General features: G+C 37.7%; 1 protein-coding gene across 50 annotated transcripts in view; it reads left to right on the top strand.

Moving 5' to 3' along the window:
- The window catches only part of RIMS2 (regulating synaptic membrane exocytosis 2), a 447,566-nt gene that overhangs the window by 391,887 nt on the left and 34,885 nt on the right, over positions 1–20,794 (top strand). For 45 of the 50 annotated variants that reach the window (XM_068672466.1, XM_068672425.1, XM_068672421.1 and 42 more), the window contains one exon: positions 3,151–3,392. The exons of 1 other annotated variant lie outside the window; for it this stretch is intronic. In XM_068672466.1, the coding sequence (XP_068528567.1) occupies positions 3,151–3,392 (242 nt within the window). The remainder of the gene's footprint in view (positions 1–3,150; positions 3,393–20,794) is intronic. 4 more of the 50 variants (XM_068672424.1, XM_068672440.1, XM_068672472.1 and 1 more) reach the window with 2 other exon arrangements.

The raw sequence follows: 20,794 nt of genomic DNA on the forward strand, positions 1-20,794 counted from the left end.
TTCCTCCTACTAGTCTGTGCTGTGAGAACGAGCTCTCATATGAAATAACAGAGATTTAATGACTTATACTACGTCTTTCCCCAAAGGAGCATTCTTAAGATCTCTCTCCAATGATCTGTTTTCAAAACAGTTTTAGGAACTAAATAGCTTTAGTTTTCTACTCCTGTGCTAAATATGAACGCAACTGCTTGAAAAAATACATCAAAGAGCTCTGACAGACAACACTGAAATTAATCACATTTCCTTTAAAAACTTGCATTACTGGGTAAAGGGCTCTGATTTTCTGATTCTTAGAATTTGGCCTGACATAAAGCTGAATATACTGTCTCTTCCCAACAATGACATTTCTAGATCTCTTTGTTATTTCTTATTTGTGAGATAGTGTTGAAACGGAGAACTAGTTCATGTGGCATCTCCGTCCTGTGAAGCAATCTCTAAAGGTGTTAGTTTGAAAGGAAATACAGCATGTGATGTTATCATCTCACAAGTCAGTTATCATAGTGATAAAAAGCCCCAGGAATACAGATCCACTTTTTTTTTCCTTCCCTGCCTCTTTACCAACATCCTATCCCACTTGATTTTAGTGTGAAATTCACCAGGTAAACTAGTTCTTGTGTTTTTCTCAGTGTTGTGGTTCAACTTCAAGCATTTTGTGCCTTCATGTAGATGTGGCTGCCAACTAAAGGGCAAAAAGTTTTATTGGCACCTCTCAAATATCTTAAAAAGTTACTTTGGTATTCCAAATATGATGGCTCATCCCATTTCCAATCAGTAGTAAAAGACCCAGCAATACCTTTGCTTTTGTGGCCGCTGCATTAATTCCATAGTTAAGTTTTTATTGACAGAGTATGTATGCATATAAAAACTCAGTTAAGAAGCAATAGAAGTTTCTTTTCTTTGAAATCGGTATAGGTCATTATAAGTAAGGGGAAGACTGTGGCTGTACCCCGTAAAATCCACTCCAGAACCATTTACTGAAGGGTGAAGCTCCAGGAATAGCCTGTGTATGTTTTTGAAAATGTATTTAAGAAGCAAAACCAATATTTTTTAGCCTTTAGATAGTGATGATTTTACACATGCACACAAAAATAATAATTTTCCCTGGTTTCCAAAAATATTCTGTTGTTTTGTTCTCTACAGATTGTCTAACACTGTATCTAGTATGGACTTACTAGTGAGATGCAATGAAGAGAACTATAAAGGGCTGAGTTCTGTGCAAGAATTTCACTGAAATAGAAATACTCTGTGCATATTATCAGGCCCACATTTGCTGAAGAGTGTTCCAGTCTGACTGTTTGTCCAGCCATCTACTGGTTACATGTCAGGGCAAAATGTGGACGTGTACTGCTATCATCATCGTAGATCACCATTTCCGTGCAAAGGAAAGGTCCCTTAACCTGGACCACTGGGAGATCAGGTCCCTCTGGGAGTGCTGTGCATGTCTAGCAGATAATTCAGATACAGCTGCTTAGAACCTGTAGAAACAGTCTATAAATAAGAGCAAAATGTATATTATAATAAAATTCTATTTTATCAGTAAAGTTAATTTTAAGACACGTTTTATAAGTGCTTTATACATGTTTTTACATGCATTTGTTGCCAAAGGGAGGGAATAGAAGAACTGGATAAGTTAATCACTGTGTAATTTCATCAAAAACATTGGATAAATGAACTAGATTACTGAAAATATCCTTGAAATGTCAGGATGTTTAGAAATCAAAGCTAGACTTCAGACTTTCATTCTGTTCATTAATGAATCAAGTACCTGTTTCACTGAGGAATATAAACTTGTGTGTATTTATTTGTGTGTACATATGTGTGAAGAAGAGGGGCAGAGCATCTGAGAGGGTTATAGAATGTAAATTTCCCAAGCAGCACTAAGTCTGTCTCTCAGTCTGTTCACAGTTCGACCTTCTGTCTTGGGGATTGAAAACTAAATTGTTTTGGTTTGTACCTCCTGAACTGTGGTGTCCTCACTGGTGAATTTGTGTGCAGTGCCTGTTTAAATAAGTAAATAAAAAATGCTTTTAGAATCTCAGACCAGATAACCAAAGAACTTACTATTAAATAATTACTTTGCTGTGAGAGTTAAAAGTTGGGATATTGATGAGGAACTGGAACCACTTAGTGTGTTTATGTTTTTACACTTAAAATAATTATTTGGTGATAAAGACACTATTAGAGGGACAGCACATGCTCAGCATAAGTATATTGCTGTGCCACCTCAAATGGCAAAAATGCAGGTGAGTAACAACTTAGGCGAGTAACTGCCATAGATAAAGCTCAAGAAACATACAAATGAGATGTGTAAGGGATGGGAAGAGTAAATTCAAAAAACATTATACTGAAGGAAGCTTATTTTCACCTGGACTTTTTTTTTACCCAAGCCATTGTCAAAGTGCCAGGAAGTGACATTTCTTTGGTTCACTGGAGGGTCTTGAAGACCCTTTGCTTTTCCACAACTGTGGACAACACTTTGTGTTCTAGCTTGCGACTATTTATGTTTATAGAATATTGTAAGAAGATACCAGCATAGTACAAGTAGCTTTTAGTAACAAAAAGAAAGCCTGCTCAGTTAAAAATATACCCATAACCACTATTCATGTGTGCTGAGTATTTGCAGCCGTCGTTTCTAGTTGAAGCAAGAACTATAAATGAGAGTTTATGTGTTTTATTTTATGTAGTGATTTATGTATTTATCCCTACTCAAACCATTTTCAGAACCTGCTTAGCTGATAAACTAGAGGAACAAATGCATATGATTTGATTAGCCAAATGTGGAAAAGCAATACTCAAATCAGTCAAAACAAAAAAAAAATATATGAACATACTTATAATCTTGCATAGAATTTTTAAAAAATGTGTACATGGTACACGGATATATTAATCCTTTGATATGCTTTTGCTGGTCATATAAGAAATTTTATTTAAGAAAATCAGTAAGAGCTTGTTATTTAAAACTAAATACCAAACAGGAGCTTACCATTAAAGCTGCTCCTTTTTACCTCTAAAAAAACAAACCCTACCTGTGTGAATTAGCTGCTTTTACCCTCCAGTCTCCCAAAACTTTCCATCTGAAACCTGTCCTTTTCTGTCTTCCCCTTTTTACTCTTTTTTGTCTGCGCTGTTTATCCATCCACTGGCTGACAGTGTCTTTACATCCAAAATGCAAAGCAGACAGATGGGCGCCTCAGGAAAGAACATGACTAAGAGCACCAGCATCGGTGGGGACATGTACACGCTGGAGAAAAACGATGGCAGCCAGTCGGACACGGCAGTGGGCACCGTTGGCGGCGGCGGCAAGAAGAGACGCTCCAGCATCGGCGCAAAGATGGTCGCAATCGTGGGTCTCTCACGGAAAAGCCGTAGCACGTCACAACTTAGCCAAACTGGTAGGAACTGGATTTTTTTTTTCCCCTCTGGAATTATTTAAATGTGCATAATGTGCATGCATTATGGTTTATTTGTTTGGATATCTTGTTGAAGTTGCCTGATCAACAATATTCTAACAAAAGAAGAAAATGGTCAAGCATTTTTATTTCTTTTCTGGTGTGGACATTCACTAAGCTTGGCTTTTAGCAAAGATTCTTTTCAGGTTGGACTGAGGCTTGTATTTTCTGCTTGCTGGAACCTACTTAATGTACTAATTCCTTTGCTTCTCAGGAGCCAACGTGAGCTGCTGTACTTACATTTGGGGGGAACTCTGACTGGGATTTTGTGAAGGGTTGCTGAAACACAGTTGCAAAACTCCTTCTGTTCTGTGATGAATAGTGTTTGCATTATGTTCTTTTCTCACATTTAAACATGCACCATTATTTTGAAATGAAACAATTTTCATGAACAAAACAGTAAGTTATATTTTACTGCATTAATACTGCTTTTTATTGCTTTTTAATTCCTTTCCTTTCAGCCTACAAGTGTATTCACTATCTGTATATATTTTGCTCATTTCTGTTTACATCAGTTAAATTTGATACTGAAATATCAAGGAAATATCTAGGAAAAATGGAGAGTTTTTCTGTTTGATACCTAAAACATTTAAAATCCTATGCAATTTTTTATGCTTCCTGTTTCAGGGAAAATCCATATAATGCACTCTGAAAAGCTCTCATTGTCAATTAAGGAACTTTTATAGGACAAGAGTACTTTACATGGAAAATGATTGCTTGTATTTTAATCATATATATATATATAATTAATATATATATATGCAATTATATATATTAAATGTGATTATATGCACATATATTTATATAATTCAGAGTATATACATGGGCTATACTACGTGTTCAGTATCTAAGTAAAATAATTGCAACATTGTCGTATGGTTCAACCTAAGTTTATAAATAGCATTCAGCCATGTGTTGTCACATCAGGAGGTCTCCATTGTGCAAAGCACCATTTGGACATTGATAAGGGATTTTTCAGTTCTCTGAAAGGTTTGCAGTTTTTATCATGAAACAAGAATGACAAGAGTTTTAATGTACAAGTACATGAAGCAAGCTGATGATTTGCAAAGTCAGAAATTGTGGTATATTTTGTAGGTAAACTTTTGTAGGAGGGGAATTTAAAACATCTGGAAAGAGTAGAGTTAAAGAGATGGGATACTGAAAGGAAGGATAAGAAGAGGGAGAGGGGCAATAGTACACAAGAAGGGGGACACAGAAAGAAATTAGAGAGACTGAGTATGCGTCTTAACTGAACATAGTAAGAGTGAGGAGGGAATAAAGAAGCAGAGGGGAAAGAATGTACACTGTGAAAGCTTTGAAAATTGTGTAGACACTAGTGACTCCACCTGTAGGCAAGTCTTTGCAGTGCTCTCCCGTTTTACCAACTTGATTATCAAAATGGCGGTTTCATATACGTTTCTATTTTCTCTGAGCTCAAATGAATGGGTAAGATGAAGCCATCTTTACATGGATCTGTAGAATGTCTGGTTGGGCAACCAGAAAAACCTAGCCTCTTGCTCACCTAGAAATCTATAATTTTGTTCATGTGACGGTACAGAGGTATGTAACTGTGTTAATGTACTTGGATATCGTCAAATATGCACTACATTACTAGTTCTGATCTACTCTGGTCATTACTGAGATACTAAATGAAGGCTTTTAGCTTTTTGTGTGATGTTCAAGTATAAGTCTCAGCACTAGAGAGAGTCTGTATCATGTGGCTTGCTTAGATTTGATTTAAATACCATGCTGATACAGTTATTTGGGATGTTACTTTTAACCTGAAGTTTCTCAGTTGTATCTAACCAGTTGCACAACAACTGATTAGGTACTCAGGTTTTGGGACAAATGTGAAATGTAACTCTTTCAAAACTTCTTAAGATCTCTTGACCCACTGAGTGTGAGCAGGTTGTTCTGAAAAACTCGTGACTACCAAGCTGTCAGTGCTGTATGTCTGCAGAAGAAACCAGGAGTGTCCTTATGGCTCTGGCCAGCAGCCCTTCTCCCTCGGCTGCTCCCTGGAGAGGTCAGCGCTCAGGCCTGCACCTGGCCCACCAGGACATTGCAGCCAGAGCAGCTCCTGCTGCTCCTTCTGAAAAGGCCCCTCATGCATAAGCTGGACAGAAGATGTCTTGTACAGTTCCCAAGCTGCCTCCATCCCATGACCCTCAGGGGGCTTCTCTGGTGGCCACACGACTGCATCTATAACAGGACAGGCACATGCGTTGTTGAAATAGTTGGGTTATATGAGTGCACTGGTCATACGGTGAGCAAGCTTTTCGCCAAGTGTCAGGGGAACCTTTAATGCCCTAAGGAAGCATGTGTGGTGCTGTGTCTGCAATGAGACAAGTCAATGGTCTCTTGGGTATGTGAGGGGGAGGTCACATCACGAAAACATGTCTTGTGTGCCTTAAACATCCATCTCTTAAAGAGCATATTGGATACCAGTATTATACATGAATACCACAGATTTAAAACTTGCAGTTAATGTGTCTGATGAATTCATAATATTCCCTGTTTTATCTCACCCTGTTCCTGTTTTCAGATGGTAAGTGCCTGGACAAGGAATCATGAATTGGCACAAGCACTAATACAAGGCCTGGTATTGAAATGCTGAAATACTGAATGTGGTGTAGACTTCCTGTAAGTAAATTTTTGGTAATTGAGAGGCAGGAGATACTCAGCTCGCAGAGCACCATTACCATATAGAAAGTGGTCAAAATAAAAAGGGTCCTTGGTTAGTTTCTGAAGATATTATGTTGTTCAGCTGGTCAGCTAAGTGTCTCCTTAATTGACATAGGGTTGAAAAAGCATGTCAGTATAAGGAGACAATACAACTTCCGTGGAAAGTTGTAATCATATTTATAGCAACTAAGTTTTTATAAACCGTGTTCGCATCTTGAAGTCAGTAAAGAAATGCCTACCAGCATCTCTGAAATTTCTTTCTAGTGTCTTGTAAGGCATAACTGTATTTCAGTGGTTTTCTTCATTCATATTTTACAACTACAACTATGCCAGAAAATTGTGAAAGTAGGTCATTATAACTGCTTTCAAGACTGAATCAGGCATACAATAAATGCCTTAAAAGATAAATTTTTGCTTTTATTTCAGTTGAATTTTATGTTATTTCTTTGTGTTTGGAACACTTCTGGGGAACTGACACTCTGAATAAGTACAACTTAAAGTATGTTTTCATTCTGGTCTATGTTTTGTTTAGTGTATTCAGGTAGGAACTCTTGTGGGTAGAGGGTACGTCAATTTGTTGTTATTGCTGGAAGGAATGGGAGTAACTGTATTAATAATAATAATTATATAATTTATTACCTACTGAAGGTATTTTGATTTTGTTCAGTTATGGCTAGTGTCTATTTTGTGTTGGAAAACCTCCACGGAGAGAACTGAATACATCTGAAATATAACAAAAACCTGAATAAGCAGTAGAAGCAACATTATGTTCTCCTCAGGGATATAATAACACAGTCTTACAATGCATAGAATATTGCTAATTGAGTAACTGTGCTGAGCAAGACCATCCAGGATAATTTATGAGAGTAAAATAATAATTCAGGAAGTCGGACGGATCTGACCTCATTGACACAGGCACCAGGAACTGATCTTTTCAGTCGATCATACCGAAAGAATCCAAGTATCCAGTAAATCTGGGTGATGTTTCCTCGAATACATTATATGAAAAGATCTTAAATGGTGCTCTGTGGATCACTATCCTTATGGGAAAAAAAATAACAGAAAAATTGCTAGTGTTAAGACCATGGAAATACAGAAAACATGAATGACAATAGACAAGATTCCTTCTCGGGTTTCCATTTGTGCTTAAAGAAGCATTGTAATTTATTTTTTGACAATTCATATTAGGTTTCCTCTATAAAAATGTGTAGCAGTACTAGCTTTTTCCTATTATTCGATCTAGCGAAAATGTTAAGTGTGAGAATATACAGGATCAGATTTCGTGAAGTCTTGATTTTTTTTCAAAACAATAAAAAAAAAAGCCTGGAATTTCCTGCAGTTTATTTAGTTGGCTAGCTGACACAAAAGTAATTTTACTTCTGATTATTTTTATTTAGGGTGAGACTTTAGTGAAAGGTAAGATACTGTAGAATGACAAGTCGAATCAGAATTGACTGCAGTTCTGATTCCAATACATTTTCACTGCTACAAAAAAATAGCTGGAGGAATACTCCACAGACTTCATTTAAGCCATCATTCATAGAAGTCAGCATTTGGCAGAGTAGGAGGAGTTTATGTTGAGATGCTAACATCCTGATTCCACAGATCTTCCTGCTGGAGAAGTTGTCTTCCTTTGCAAAGGAAAATCAAATACAAAATGCAGGTCTCAAACAGCATCTTGACAGAGTTTGCTTAGCTGTTCTGGAGTTCAGTCCTTTTCCTGCTAGACAACCCTGAGGGAACTGGAGACCAGGCTTACATACAGGTGCAAACCTGTAGCCTTCAGTTAAATTTTGTTCATGAGTGAAATCTTTCCCTTCTTCTGGTTACACAGTGTTAGATCTCTCTTTTAACTCAAATGCACTGTCTTTTACAGGTGGATACCTTGTTTAGGTGACATATCTCTAGCTGAGGAAATGTCTTGTGCTTCCTTTAGTTAGCTAAGGCTAATTGTGTTTGTAGGCTGACTATATCCAAAAGTCTATACAGTTTAGTTTATGTTGTCAAGAATTTTTTTTAGAATCTGCAGCACACTGTGAACCATACATCCTCAAATGTTTCCTCTGTGTACACACAGTTACACGTACAGAGTCCAGCACACTCTCAGCATTTGAGAATGCTATGGCACATTTGGATGTATGACTACAATACCTGATATCTATCAAAATAGGTGATGTGAGGGAAAGCATGTTATGGCATGACTTGATAGTGACCAGTGCAGTAACGCCTGCAGAGAGACATGACCATATGTTTCGTATGGGATTTTATCTTCTGTGGGTGTGTCTTAAAAGCCAAATTATGAATTTTGTATGGTTTGCAGGGTGTTGAAAGAGTCTGAAGTGCTACATTCATATACCAACTATATAGTCTGTAGAGCTATTTCCTCTACTACTAGAATAATTGAAGGGAATCTGTTGGGAACATTGGTTTTGGTCTTCTATGGTATTTCACATTTCTTAGTTCAAAGTTTAGATTTTTATAAAAAACAGTCCTTTACCACACATGCAGTACATATGTTTCCTTTAAAAAGAGGATGATGAATCACTTCCAACAGGGGAAACTAAAGAAGAAACTTCATCAACTGCCTTACATTGTCTAAAATGAAATAAAACAGAATGAGCAAACAACTCACCAAACTAGAAGTGTGCTCATTATCATAGTATACATTGTTGCTTTCTATCTCTGTAGTTAGATTATGTGACCAAATATGCAACTGAAATTATCATGTACTGCTTTTAATCTGACCATGTGTTATTGTTTTTTTTTAATCACATACATAATTCATGTGATTTGAATCAAGCCTTTTGTTTGGGGTTTTATTTCCTCTCCTACTCCAAAGGCAGATTAGTGTTGTTAATAAATTGCTTTAATGTGTAGTATTACACTTGTATCAGTATTCTTGATGTATAATCTGATTTAGTTTCAAAATAAGCCTGTATTGCATTGATAGAAGTATACGATCAGTAGTTGTCAAGAGATTAAGGCCAATTTGTCCTACTGATTACTTGAGAATTGTGACCTGAATTCTTTGCCAAGGAGAAAGTGCCATTATAATAAATACATTACCGAGGGAATTAATCAGCCTTTACTAAATAAACTCTGGAGAGTATGCTAACAAATAAATAGACTTTAATTGCAAACCAAAAAGGCTGACTACACAGGCTTTTAATTTTATTTACTGAGGTGATGATAGATTTTTGTTTTTAAATCACTTTTTTTCACATGTAGGGAAAGAAAAGGAAAGAAGGTAAGGGAATACAAAATGTATGTAACTGTCCAGAATAGATTTTCTGTAGAAGAGGCAGGTATATATTTGGCTTCTGTTATTTTCATAAAGATTCTGTGAGAGATGGATGCAGTGAAAAGAAATACAGAGCTGAGGTGTCAGAACCAACCTTCAGTCAGTGCTAGCTATGATCTTACAGAAGTCATCTTCTGAAAGATGCTTCTTATATATAAGATGTAGGAGACGTCTTATGCTACATATAAGCAAAAATTCCAGGCAGATAAGAAGAAAGTCCTGTAATGAGAAAAAAGAATAAGAATAAAAGGCTTCATTTTTGGAAAAAAAATACAGATCATGTATACTAGCTGAGCAGTACTGCCCCAGTCACAAAAGACATTTTGAACTCTCTCTCTCTCTCTGTAATGTTTAGTTACCGACTCAGTGAGGTCTATACCTGTGAGCTTTCCAACTAACTGCGGTGAAAGTAAAACCAATTCCCCTGGATTTAGGCATTTATATGATTAAAAAAATACTTATATTTCCCCAAATGATTTTCTGTACTGTCAACCCTTTCCTTAAAAAAGCCACTTAGTTATATTACCACTTGATTTCATTAATAAGGGAAAAAAATGAGAAAGCTGTAAGTGAGATCAGAATGTTTAGCTTGACCTTCTACAAGATTTTCACTCTTTTCATAATTAGAGGTAAAAATAGAGAGAGAAATGTAGGGTGATCTTTCTTGGTAAGAATACTGCAAAGCTATCTTTTCTTATCCAGAGCAAAATTCTTATAAGATCCCTGCTAAAAAAATTACACATCTCATCAAAAAAGTTTAAAGCTGTTTTATCTCTGTTTTCACAGTAAACAAGGTTTATTCTTTGTGTTGTTACATAAGCAAAAACCATCACACTCCTTCCTGAGTTCCTAATTTAATATGGAAAGCATTTCTGGTTTATGCTGTAGGAGAGATACTCAACAGAACAATTTATGTTTCCCATAAGTACGTTTTGGTTTGAGAACTCCTTTTGCAATTTTATAACACCTTAGTTAACATGTGGTATAATATGTATGAATTTTGTGTTGGATATTCTGTGAAAAAAAAGACTCTGATTTCATGGAATCTTGAGGCTGAAAAGAACTTTGTAGGCAATTTCATAGTTCTATTTTGGCAGTTAGTCACTTTTTAGCCTGAAATGTCCAATATGCTTACCTATCGTTACAGTTCTGTGTATCTCTATGGTTTATATTTTAGGGAACAACATTGTTTCATTTATTTTAAGTTTAATTAATATTTCTAGCATTGCCTAATCTAAATTCCCCCTCTTTAATTTTCTGTGAACTTTTCTGTGGAAAGTTTTTTTCATAGAAACTGTTCACATGAACCTTTTCCCTCATAGTGAACTGGTATATGCCTCCTAGGAATCTCCACTTAGGTCTTTTTCTACCAGGGATGAAGTGTGATGATGATACCACTCAAAACTTAAATGTGCCACTACTAGAAAACTTTTACAAGAGAAATGATATCAAGAACAGAGTAATTTAAAAGTAGTTTAAAAGTACTTGTGATGATTCACAGAAAATGTAAAGCAACCATTGGATAAGGGAAATAAACCAAACCCTCTTATCACAAATTAATTCTTACGGATCCCTTGCCAGCACTTTATTTGGCCTCTTGGGGGGTTGGCTAGCAAATCCAGTTGTTTGCAAAATTGTGTAAATCTGGTATGTGTCAGATGATGTGTGCCTGGTAGCCTCCAAGAAATAAGGAGATTCATTAGTCTACTCCAGCAGGAGGGGGACCCTGTACCCCAATCTTCCTCCATCATGGGAATATCCTCTTTTTTTTGCAACATAAAGCTTTCTGCTTCTCTAGAAATGTTAGGAAAGAAGCAGTGGCCAACATTACCTTTCTTGAGCACAATCCTGTAGCTGCATTTTACAAGTCTAAATCTTACAAGATCTGTCCCTGAGGCACAACATGCAGAACCCGCTCTTTCTGAATGCTGATGTGTATCATCATTCCCTGCCATCTCCATGTCGGCAAGAGTCAGTAGATTCTCAACATGCACAGAATCAAAATTAGAGGGAAAATTAGGAGAAAAAGCTGATTTATTGGGAACTTATGCACTACTGGGGCTATGAGGAGATTTTTTCATTTGTTTCTTTGGAATTAGAAGCCAAATTCCTGTGTGTTTTAGATCCTTTTACCCATATTTTAGCTATTTTTTTATGCATATCTGAGCCTTGCAGTCTGTGTGGAGAAATTTGGTAAAGACTGGGAAGGATACGAGGAACAGCACAGAGAAGTTACCTGAGGACTAGCAGAAGTCGATGGAGAACCAAAACGCAAACCTAAACTTATCGAGTCCCTATTCCATATTTTAGCAAAATATCAGAAAAGAATTTGTGAAATTATTTTTTGTCTTTCTGAGTGTACACGCTGCTTTTTGACTAGCCTATTGGACAACTTCAACTTCAGGAAAAAGTAATTTTATTTTATTTTTTTAATTTGATTAAATTTAAATAAACAAAAACAAAAAAAAAGACCCTTATACTTCATAATTATCAAATTCTTTGACAATGGATAGTGAGGGTTTTGAAGATGTCACAAGTGCTTCTAAGATCAGTGGAAACTTGAGAATCTAGTTCAAGAAGTACATTGGTTAGCTGTATTTTTTGCTACAGTTTTATTTTTATTAGTTTACAACTGAGGAATTGCTCTAAGATTTTTCTTTAATGTTAGTACAGAGCCTATTATTGCATTTTGATTATTGCTCAAAAAAGTGATAGAATTTTCTTTAATCCTTTTACGCACATGTAAGTTCAGTTAAGCTGTCTCTTTCTGCTCAGGGATATGTATACTGTCAAGTAAAAAATTGTCGTTGAGCACCTGGCATAGGAGGAAGAAAACGTGTAAGTTGTTCTTAAATCATTCCTATCGGAACATGTTTAGGAAAAGATGAAGGATTTCTTTAAAAAGGCAAAATGTTTTTTTCCTTGTCAGCTAAGTAATTTCATATTTGAATATATGTTCCTTTTGTATCTGCATAAGATCTGCAAACATTTGGGAAATATTTTCTTATCAGTCTTAGTTTTTCACACAGAATCATCTAGGTTGGAAGAGACCTCCAAGATCACCTAGTCCAACCTCTGACCTAACACTAACCAGTCCTCCACTAAACCATATCACTAAGCTCTAATCTAAAAGTCTTTTAAAGACTTCCAGGGATGGTGACTCAACCACTTCCTTGGTGGGCAGACTATTCCAATGCCTAACAACCCTTTCAGTAAAGAAGTTCTTCCTAATATCCAACTCTCCTTAACATGGGGGGGGGGGGTCTTTTTATATCTATTTCTTCAGAATTTTACTTATTCTTGAAAATACTTGTATGAATGACTTTTTTTTTTTACTGTCACAATCTTTTAATTACATTATGAAATGTTCAATTATATGTTACCTTACATAAATTAAAACTCTGCTCTAAAATTTACGTTCAGATTTAATCCAGGTTTGTATTTGTAGTACTGTAATATGAAGATTGTTCCATTGTCTAGGTAGACTTTGGTGCCAGCAAAAATTATTTTTAGCTCAGTCTGTAAATCACATTAAGACCTAATTGAAAATATTCACAGTAAGAAATACTTTTCTTGGTCATATTTGCTGCAAGTAGACCTGTAATGAACAAATTCATACTGTGAAAGAAAAATGACTTCCCTGTGATTAACTAAATTAATTGTTTAAATTAACTAAATTACTGATTTTTCATAAGGTGAATATATAAAGTATTTTTCAAAATGAAAAATTAATGCAATATTTTTTGTGGAACATGCTGTAATTAAGGCAGTGGTGTATTGAGTGGAAAATACAACATTAACACCTTAAAAATAAAACAGGTTTTTATAGAAATTCTGTATCATAGATTTTCTAAAGTATGTAAATTACTTGTTCTAGTAAGTCAGTATTCTACTTTTGTTTTAACGCAGCACAATACTTTAAGTTAAATGAACTTCAGAAAAAATCTTTACAGAGCTATTTTACACTGAACTAATTTGCTCATTGATTTCTGAATTTTATCAGTAACAAATACATTTTTTGTAATGTGTTCATATAAAAAGTGTCTTGATTGTTATCAACATTTCATAATTTTGACATCACCTTTTTAATATTTTCAGTCATTTCAGGTCTATGCAAGATTGGGTAGTATTTTTGAAACCTCACTGTATAATTATCATGTGGAAATCCATGCGTCCTGAAAGGGGTCTTCAAAGGTAAAATGGGACCACTATGGGACTTGAAGTTCTGGTTAAAAGCATTGCTAACATGTGCCCTTGACTAGAACAGGGCAAAGTACCTTCTCTCCCTGATACCAGCTATACTGTCTTGCTCTATCACTTTTTCACACTTAGATACATGTGCATGTGCAGCCCAGAAAGCCAACCATACCCTGGGTTGTGGGTATGGCCACACACAAAAGCAGTGTGGCCAGCAGGGCGAGGAAGGTGATTGTCCCCCTCTGCTCTGCTCTCGTGAGACCCCACCTAGAGCCCTGCGTTCAGCTCTGGGGCCCCCAGCACAAGGACATGGAGCTGTTGGAACAAGTCCAGAGAAGGGCCACGAGGATGATCCAGGAGCCCCTCTCCTATGCAGACAGGCTGAGGGAGCTGGGGTTGTTCAGGCTCTGGAAGAGAAGGCTCTGGGCAGAGCTTACAGCGGCCTGCCAGTGCCTAAAGGGGGCTACAGGAAAGGTGGGGAGGGCTCTTGGTCAGGGAGTGTAATGCTAGGACAAGGGGGAATGGCCTTAAATTAATAGGTAGGTTTATATTAGATATAGCGGCTAAATTCTTCACTGTGAGGGTGGTGAGGCCCTGGCACAGGCTGCCCAGAGAAGCTGTGGATGCCCCATTCCTGGAGGTGCTCAAGGCCAGGCTGGATGGGGCTTTGGGCAACATGGTCTAGGTTCACCATCTTGTCAAAGTCACACCTTCATTGGTAAAGGGACAGAAGTGCCAGGAAGTGTAAAAAACCACTTGCAATTAAAAAGGTAAAATACATAAAAGTCCAGAGGGTTGGATTTTGCCAGGCAAGAGGAACAGTTCACTATGCTGTTCCATCAGTTGCCCAGTGGCTGAAGACCATACTGCTGTAGGAGTTACCTTTAAAAGCACCACTTCCAGCTAGCACTCCGAGCTGAGACTCCTCTTACTAAGTCAACATACTGAAAGAAGCCAGGCAATAGGCCCACGTTAGAGGTTGGGCAGCGTGAAAATGAACACATCTGTCAGTTCAGCAGCTTCCTCACAGAAATGCCTGTAAGTGCTCAGTGCACAGTAGAAGTCATTAACTTGCATGCCTTTTACTCGTCCATTTAAGCAACTGCTTTCATGCAGCGTGTTGGCAGATTATAGGAATTGTTGAACAAAACCCCACTGGGAAAAGGATTCTTTGCAATTTTGAAATGAGTTTTTTTTCAGATTGTCCAACTTGGCGCCTGGCTTTTGCCACCGTGATTGTCTCTCAGTGGGGAGATGAATTTAAACATGTGCCAGTTGGATCCATGTTGCATATTCCCAGCTTCCCTGGAGTGAGAAAGAAACTTCCTGTCATTTGATTTTACCTCAGTGCCATCCTGTATTTTTCTGGGGTTTGAAGATTTGTGGTATATATGGAAAGGAATCTGAACATCTCCTACTGGAGAAACCTCTAAACTCTCAATCTTATTGGCACTTAAGGCTACGATCTGTACAGATAAATTAAAAGACTGGTTCTGAGAACAAGATCTGGCAAGTCCATGCTGTCCTCTGAACTGCACCTTTTTGGGGCAGGTCGGCTTGGGTCAAAATAGTGACAGGGAGCTGGCTAAAAATCGTAAGGCTGGTTATGAGTGAGTGTCCTGCCCCTCTACACCTCACTATTATAAACGTAGCCTAAGAAAATCAGTTTTATGCAGTCATCCCTTTATGAGTATATGTATGGAGGATTTATTAGCTTGTGTGCACCCTCCATAACACCTTGTAGTTTCATAGTGCCTCAGATAATTCCATCTACATTTGAATGAATAGAGCACAAAGATAATTAAATTCAGGAGGATAAGGTGGATGGCAGAAGAATGTGCTCATAATGCTTACTTGCACGTAAATTTTATGGCAGCCTCTATCTCTATGTTAGTTATTCTGGACTTTATAGCTTTGTATTTCATAATTCTTCATCTTTCCTTCTATCTATATAAGGTGTGACAGGATGCAACTGGCTGAAATCACACTCAGTAACGCTCACGGTTAAAACTCGTGAAAGTCCTTGAACATAATTTCTATTAATTCATTGGCTCATCACCAAGAATTCAGATCTCATCTCAAAATGCTTTTTATGGAGCTCATTAGCCATTTTGAGCTAATTGTCTTTCTTCCCTTTAGCAGAATTAACTGCATTTTCCAGTTCCACCTTCAGTCCATCTCTTCCTGCTTTTTCTCTCGCCTTGAGCTATGTCACCTCTGTCCAGCCTCTAAGTACTAGAGAAGTGAATACGCTTTGTTGCTTCTTTGTTTTCAGTGAAGTGGGAGTTTGGATCTCACTGAAAGTAAGTAGCCTTGACATGAAAGCAGACATGAAAACAGACATGAAAACAGTAAACTCCTTACAATGTTCGAGATTCTAGAAAAAGGACTTGAGAATTAAAAATATTAGGATAAAACTGTTCTACCAATTCTTACAAAAACAGAGACCCATAGATCTTAACACAGTATGAAAGGAAGGTACTAATCTCCTAGGATGGTGTAAATATCAAAGGGAGTTAGCAAGGTATACATGGCTAGTAAAAATGTACAGCTCCAGGATGAAGGGCTCCATGTCTGTGGCTGGTAGCCTGCTGAGAAGATTTTCATCAAAGATGAACCACAGACTGAAAGCAGAAGTGATTGGTGAGGTTGAAAAACAGCAGGAGGCAGCAAGGCAGGCTTTAATGTGAGAGAAAAGAGTCAAGAGGTGAGGGAAGTGGAGTATGGAGAAAATCAACAATTATATCAGTGAAAGAAGGAGAGTTAAAGCATACACAGGAGAGGACTAAATACCGCTATGGGTCTGACTGCTGGTAGGGTGTGGGAATTGGGAACAAGGGAAGTAGAAGCAGAACAGCACCAAGGAAGAATACAGTAAGAGAGAAAAGCTTTTGTGAGTGAAAACTGTGTAGGATTGTTTGGGGTGACTAGGAAAATCCTTCTGACAGAAAAGAGTACATGAGCAACTCCAACAGAAATTCATTTTTGTCTTAGGTGTCACGCTTTCTTCTCCCCACTCCTTGTAAACCTTAATTATTTTTCTGTTACCATTTGGGCCCAGTAATTATTTATTGTTAGTACATCAGCTGTTAGTTTTTAATATCAAACAGCTATATAAGTGTTGTAGTTCCTAATAAGCAAGGACAGTAATTGAAAATCACAGCTTTGATAAGGCAGGAAATCAGATTACAGTTCCACAGACACATCCTCAATGCAATAAACAAACAAACGAAAAAAGGTGGCTTTGTTAAAAATTCTATTTATTTGGAATTAAAAATGAGTCTGGATTTTTATCTGTTATATTAAGATGCTTTTTAAGGTGCCTTTTTGGAGTATCCTTTTTTATTTGGTACTGAAAAGTATGAAGGAAAAATGTGCGACTGGAACAAATTTAGATTCAGCAACCTCAAAGAAAGCAAGCCTTATTTAAACATGTGTATGTGTGAGATGCACACATTTCTGTCATATATACATGCATATAATATACACATATTACATATATAAATATTCTCAGGTTTTATTTTCCTCTTAACTTAGTTGTCCTACAGATATTAGATGCATTGAAGCCTACACCTCTCTTCTCAATGGTGCAGTGACCTCACTTCTCTTACTCAGCACACTGCAGTTCTGATGAGATCTCCTAAATCTCTGGAGCTCTTATCTCTTTTGCACATCAACCTGCTTAGTGGAAGACAAGCTGTGCAAATGGTGATTGGCCCAGTCCAGCCTCAGCTCAGGATTCGGAATGGGAGCAGTGATTTGCAGCTTTTTGCAGCCATTTATATTCATTAAGCTTGCAGGTCTCTAGAGATATTGGAACTTGACTGCAGTTGTTCAATAGGTCCACAAGTTAGTAAGAAGAATAAAATATCCACATTGGATTATTTTTTATTACTATTATTATTACATGGCACAACCATATAAGACCATTTTCCTTAGGGGATGTCTAGCAGCGACATTTTCAGCTTTCAAAGCAGCTGCAGTACTCTGTCAGGTTGAAGAGCTGGGCGTTGCTGAGCTCCCAGCGCCTCAGGGCTGGACCATGAATATTGATAGTGTGTTTAAGTTCTGACATGGAGCTTTTCTCAGCTTCGCTTCTCAGCCTGGGCGAAGCACAGAGTTGCCAGCTGGATGTATGAAGTGGCTTAGATGCTTGGTCATGAAGTTTGTTGTGTCTTTCTGAGGGATTATGTTGTGAATTAAATTTAAAGCCAAGTATCACTAAGCAAAACTAGTAGATGAATGACTTTCTGATGATTAATTTAGAGATGCTGTATTATTAAAAAATAAATAATTCAGCAACATGCAGCAACTAAATCTGGTGTAACAAATTTGTCTGTTTGTAATTTCTTTAATTTTCCAAGTGAAAATGGATACTTTCGGTATATGTGATATATATATATATCACATATATATACACATATATGAGGCAGTTAGAGCAGAGTATCTATATGTGACATATATATATATCACATATATATATAGCATATATGCATGTATATATATACTCTCTCTATATATAGTATATATCACATATATATACTCTGCTCTAACTGCCTCATTCCTGACTACCAAGGTGAGAAACACTGAGAAAGGCACCAGGCAGTGGTGTGCACGCTGATGCTTTCTCTGGTAGCCAAGCAACAGCTTGATTTCTGCGATGTGTCCACGCAAGCTCTTATGTATGCTGTTAGCTATTCAGGTCCTTTTGCAATGGTTCTGCAGTAATGAGGGTATGGGACTTTTTTTTCCCGATCTGTCAAGAGGCAGCTTCAAAAACAATCCACATGCAAATCGGCTATATTTCAGGCGGGTGTGAGGAAGGACGCAGAACTGCTCCAGGAGAGAAGCGTGAGATTCACGTGCAGGTGTGTACATGATGTCTTAGTGATGATGATTACTCCCACACGCTCCTTGCTACATTGAAAACACACTAAAACTTCATTATGCAAAGGCTTGACCCCTGAGCAGGAGGAAAATAAATTGAAAGTATGAATGAAATTAAATTAAATTAAAGACTTCACCACTGATTATTTCTGGAGCTGTTCTTTACTGCTCCTTGGCTTAATAAGCACAGAGTACTTATTTTTTCTGGACAGGATTATGGTTTAGGAATGATGAGACTTGATATTGCTGCTCTCGGGACAAAAGGAGTTGAATCTTGGCCTGTTTGTAAAAGAAATTGCAAACAACACTACCTTGTAGTAAGCCCCTTCCCCAGAAGTAGACAAGTGCTGTTGTTGTGCTCTGCAGTTCTGTGCTGTTCTCCTTACTCACTGCCATGATCACCTTTTTCTCTCCCTTTTTATCACTGTAAATTCAAGCCCATTGACCTGAACTTCTGCACCCTTCAGGATTCTTCCTCCTATCCTTATTTTCTTTGTCATCGAGTTACTTCTGTTCCTTTCACTCTAGCAAGGCTAGATGCAAAGGTAACATTTAGACTGAAAACAAAAATTAGGCAATTATGTTTGTTTACAACTATGGATAGACCAATAAAAGACTGTATTATCAGTATCTATTTAGTGAGCATTTATCAGTAAATTCCTTTGCTTCCTTACAAAATACAGCCTTGCACATTGAAATACGAGACAAATGGTCTCTCTTTTACAATTTTAGGCCATCAGGCTTGGGCTAAGTGGTTGTTCAGTTGTAAGAAACAAAACTGGGCATGTGAACACAGGGCTTCCTCTCTGTGAATGAAGAGCTAAAATCCAGGACTAAGGGAACTGGAGAAGGGTTTTTATGGACTTCCCTCTCATTCTGTATATACATATGTGGCTGTATACAGCGTGGAAAAAAAGTATTTAGATTATTATAATTCAACATAGAGACAAGATGAACACTGAGAAACTAAAAAAAAATTGAGGGGGATACTATTCAGTGGAGAAATGAACATGAATTGTGAGGCAGGGCAGAACTCAATGGAAGTCACTTTTATCAGCTTAGTTTGGTGCAGTACTTCTGTTCTGTTCATATGTAAAGTGTATCACATGCTACATGCTTAAAATGGTTCTGCCCTACTTGTACTACTACAGAAATGTGTTTTTCTGCACACCTGGTACCCTTCCCACCTTCTGAAAATCATAGAATCATAAATCACAGAATGGTTTGCGTTGGAAGGGACCTCAAAGCCCACCCAGCTCCACCCCCCTGCCATGGGCAGGGACACCTCCCGCCAGCCCAGGCTGCCCAAAGCCCCATCCAGCCTGGCCTTGAGCACCTCCAGGGATGGGGCATCCACAGCTTCTCTGGGCAGCCTGTGCCAGGGCCTCACTGCCCTCTGAGTGAAAAGTTTCCTCCTAACATCTAGTCTAAGTCCACCTTCTTTTAGTTCATTCCTCTTCATCCTATCATTATGCGCCTGAGTAAAATGTCACCATCTTTTTTGTAAGTGCCCTTTAAGTATTGAAAGGCTGCAATAAAATCTTCCTAGAGCCGTCTCTTCTCCAGGCTGAACACCTCCAGCCCTCTCAGCCTTTCTTCATAGGAGAGGTGCTCCAGCCCTCCGAGCATCTTTGTTGCCCTCCTCTGGACTCACTCTAACAGGCCCACATCCTTCTTGTGCTGGGGTCCCCAGACCTGGACGCAGCACTCCAAGTGGGGGCTCACAAGGGCAGAGCAGATGCAGACAATCACCTCCCTCAACCTGCTGGCCACCCCTCTGTTGATGTAGCCCAGGATGCAGTCGGCCTTCTGAGATGCAGGCACGCACTGCTGGCTCATGTTGAGCTTTTCATCTACCAGAACCTCCCAAATCTTTCTCCACAGGGCTGCTGTCAATGAGTATAATAATAATAATCTCAAAGTATTTTTAAGCTTCATTCATACTGTCTGACATGCATTAACAGTATGCCAATGAGCTTATTTCTCATACATCTGCACAGCTGATTTGTCTTAGAATACCAAACAATTACATTTTAGTTTTATCCTAGCCATTAACAGGAGGTATTTGGATACCTTTATGAATATTATTCTATTTTACTTCATCCGGTCATAATAAGTGCTCAGAATTAACAAGTGATGCTGCAGTAATTCCAAAATATGGTCTTAATAATTCAGAAGAGAACTACTGTATTTCATTTTATTTTGTGAAAGCAAACAATACTGTATTTGTTCATAAAAGTGGTAACTTGCAGTAATAGAAATACACTATACACAT

The sequence above is a fragment of the Anas acuta genome, chromosome 2 (genome assembly GCF_963932015.1).
Source record: "Anas acuta chromosome 2, bAnaAcu1.1, whole genome shotgun sequence".
In the NCBI taxonomy this organism is placed as follows: Eukaryota; Metazoa; Chordata; class Aves; order Anseriformes; family Anatidae; genus Anas; species Anas acuta.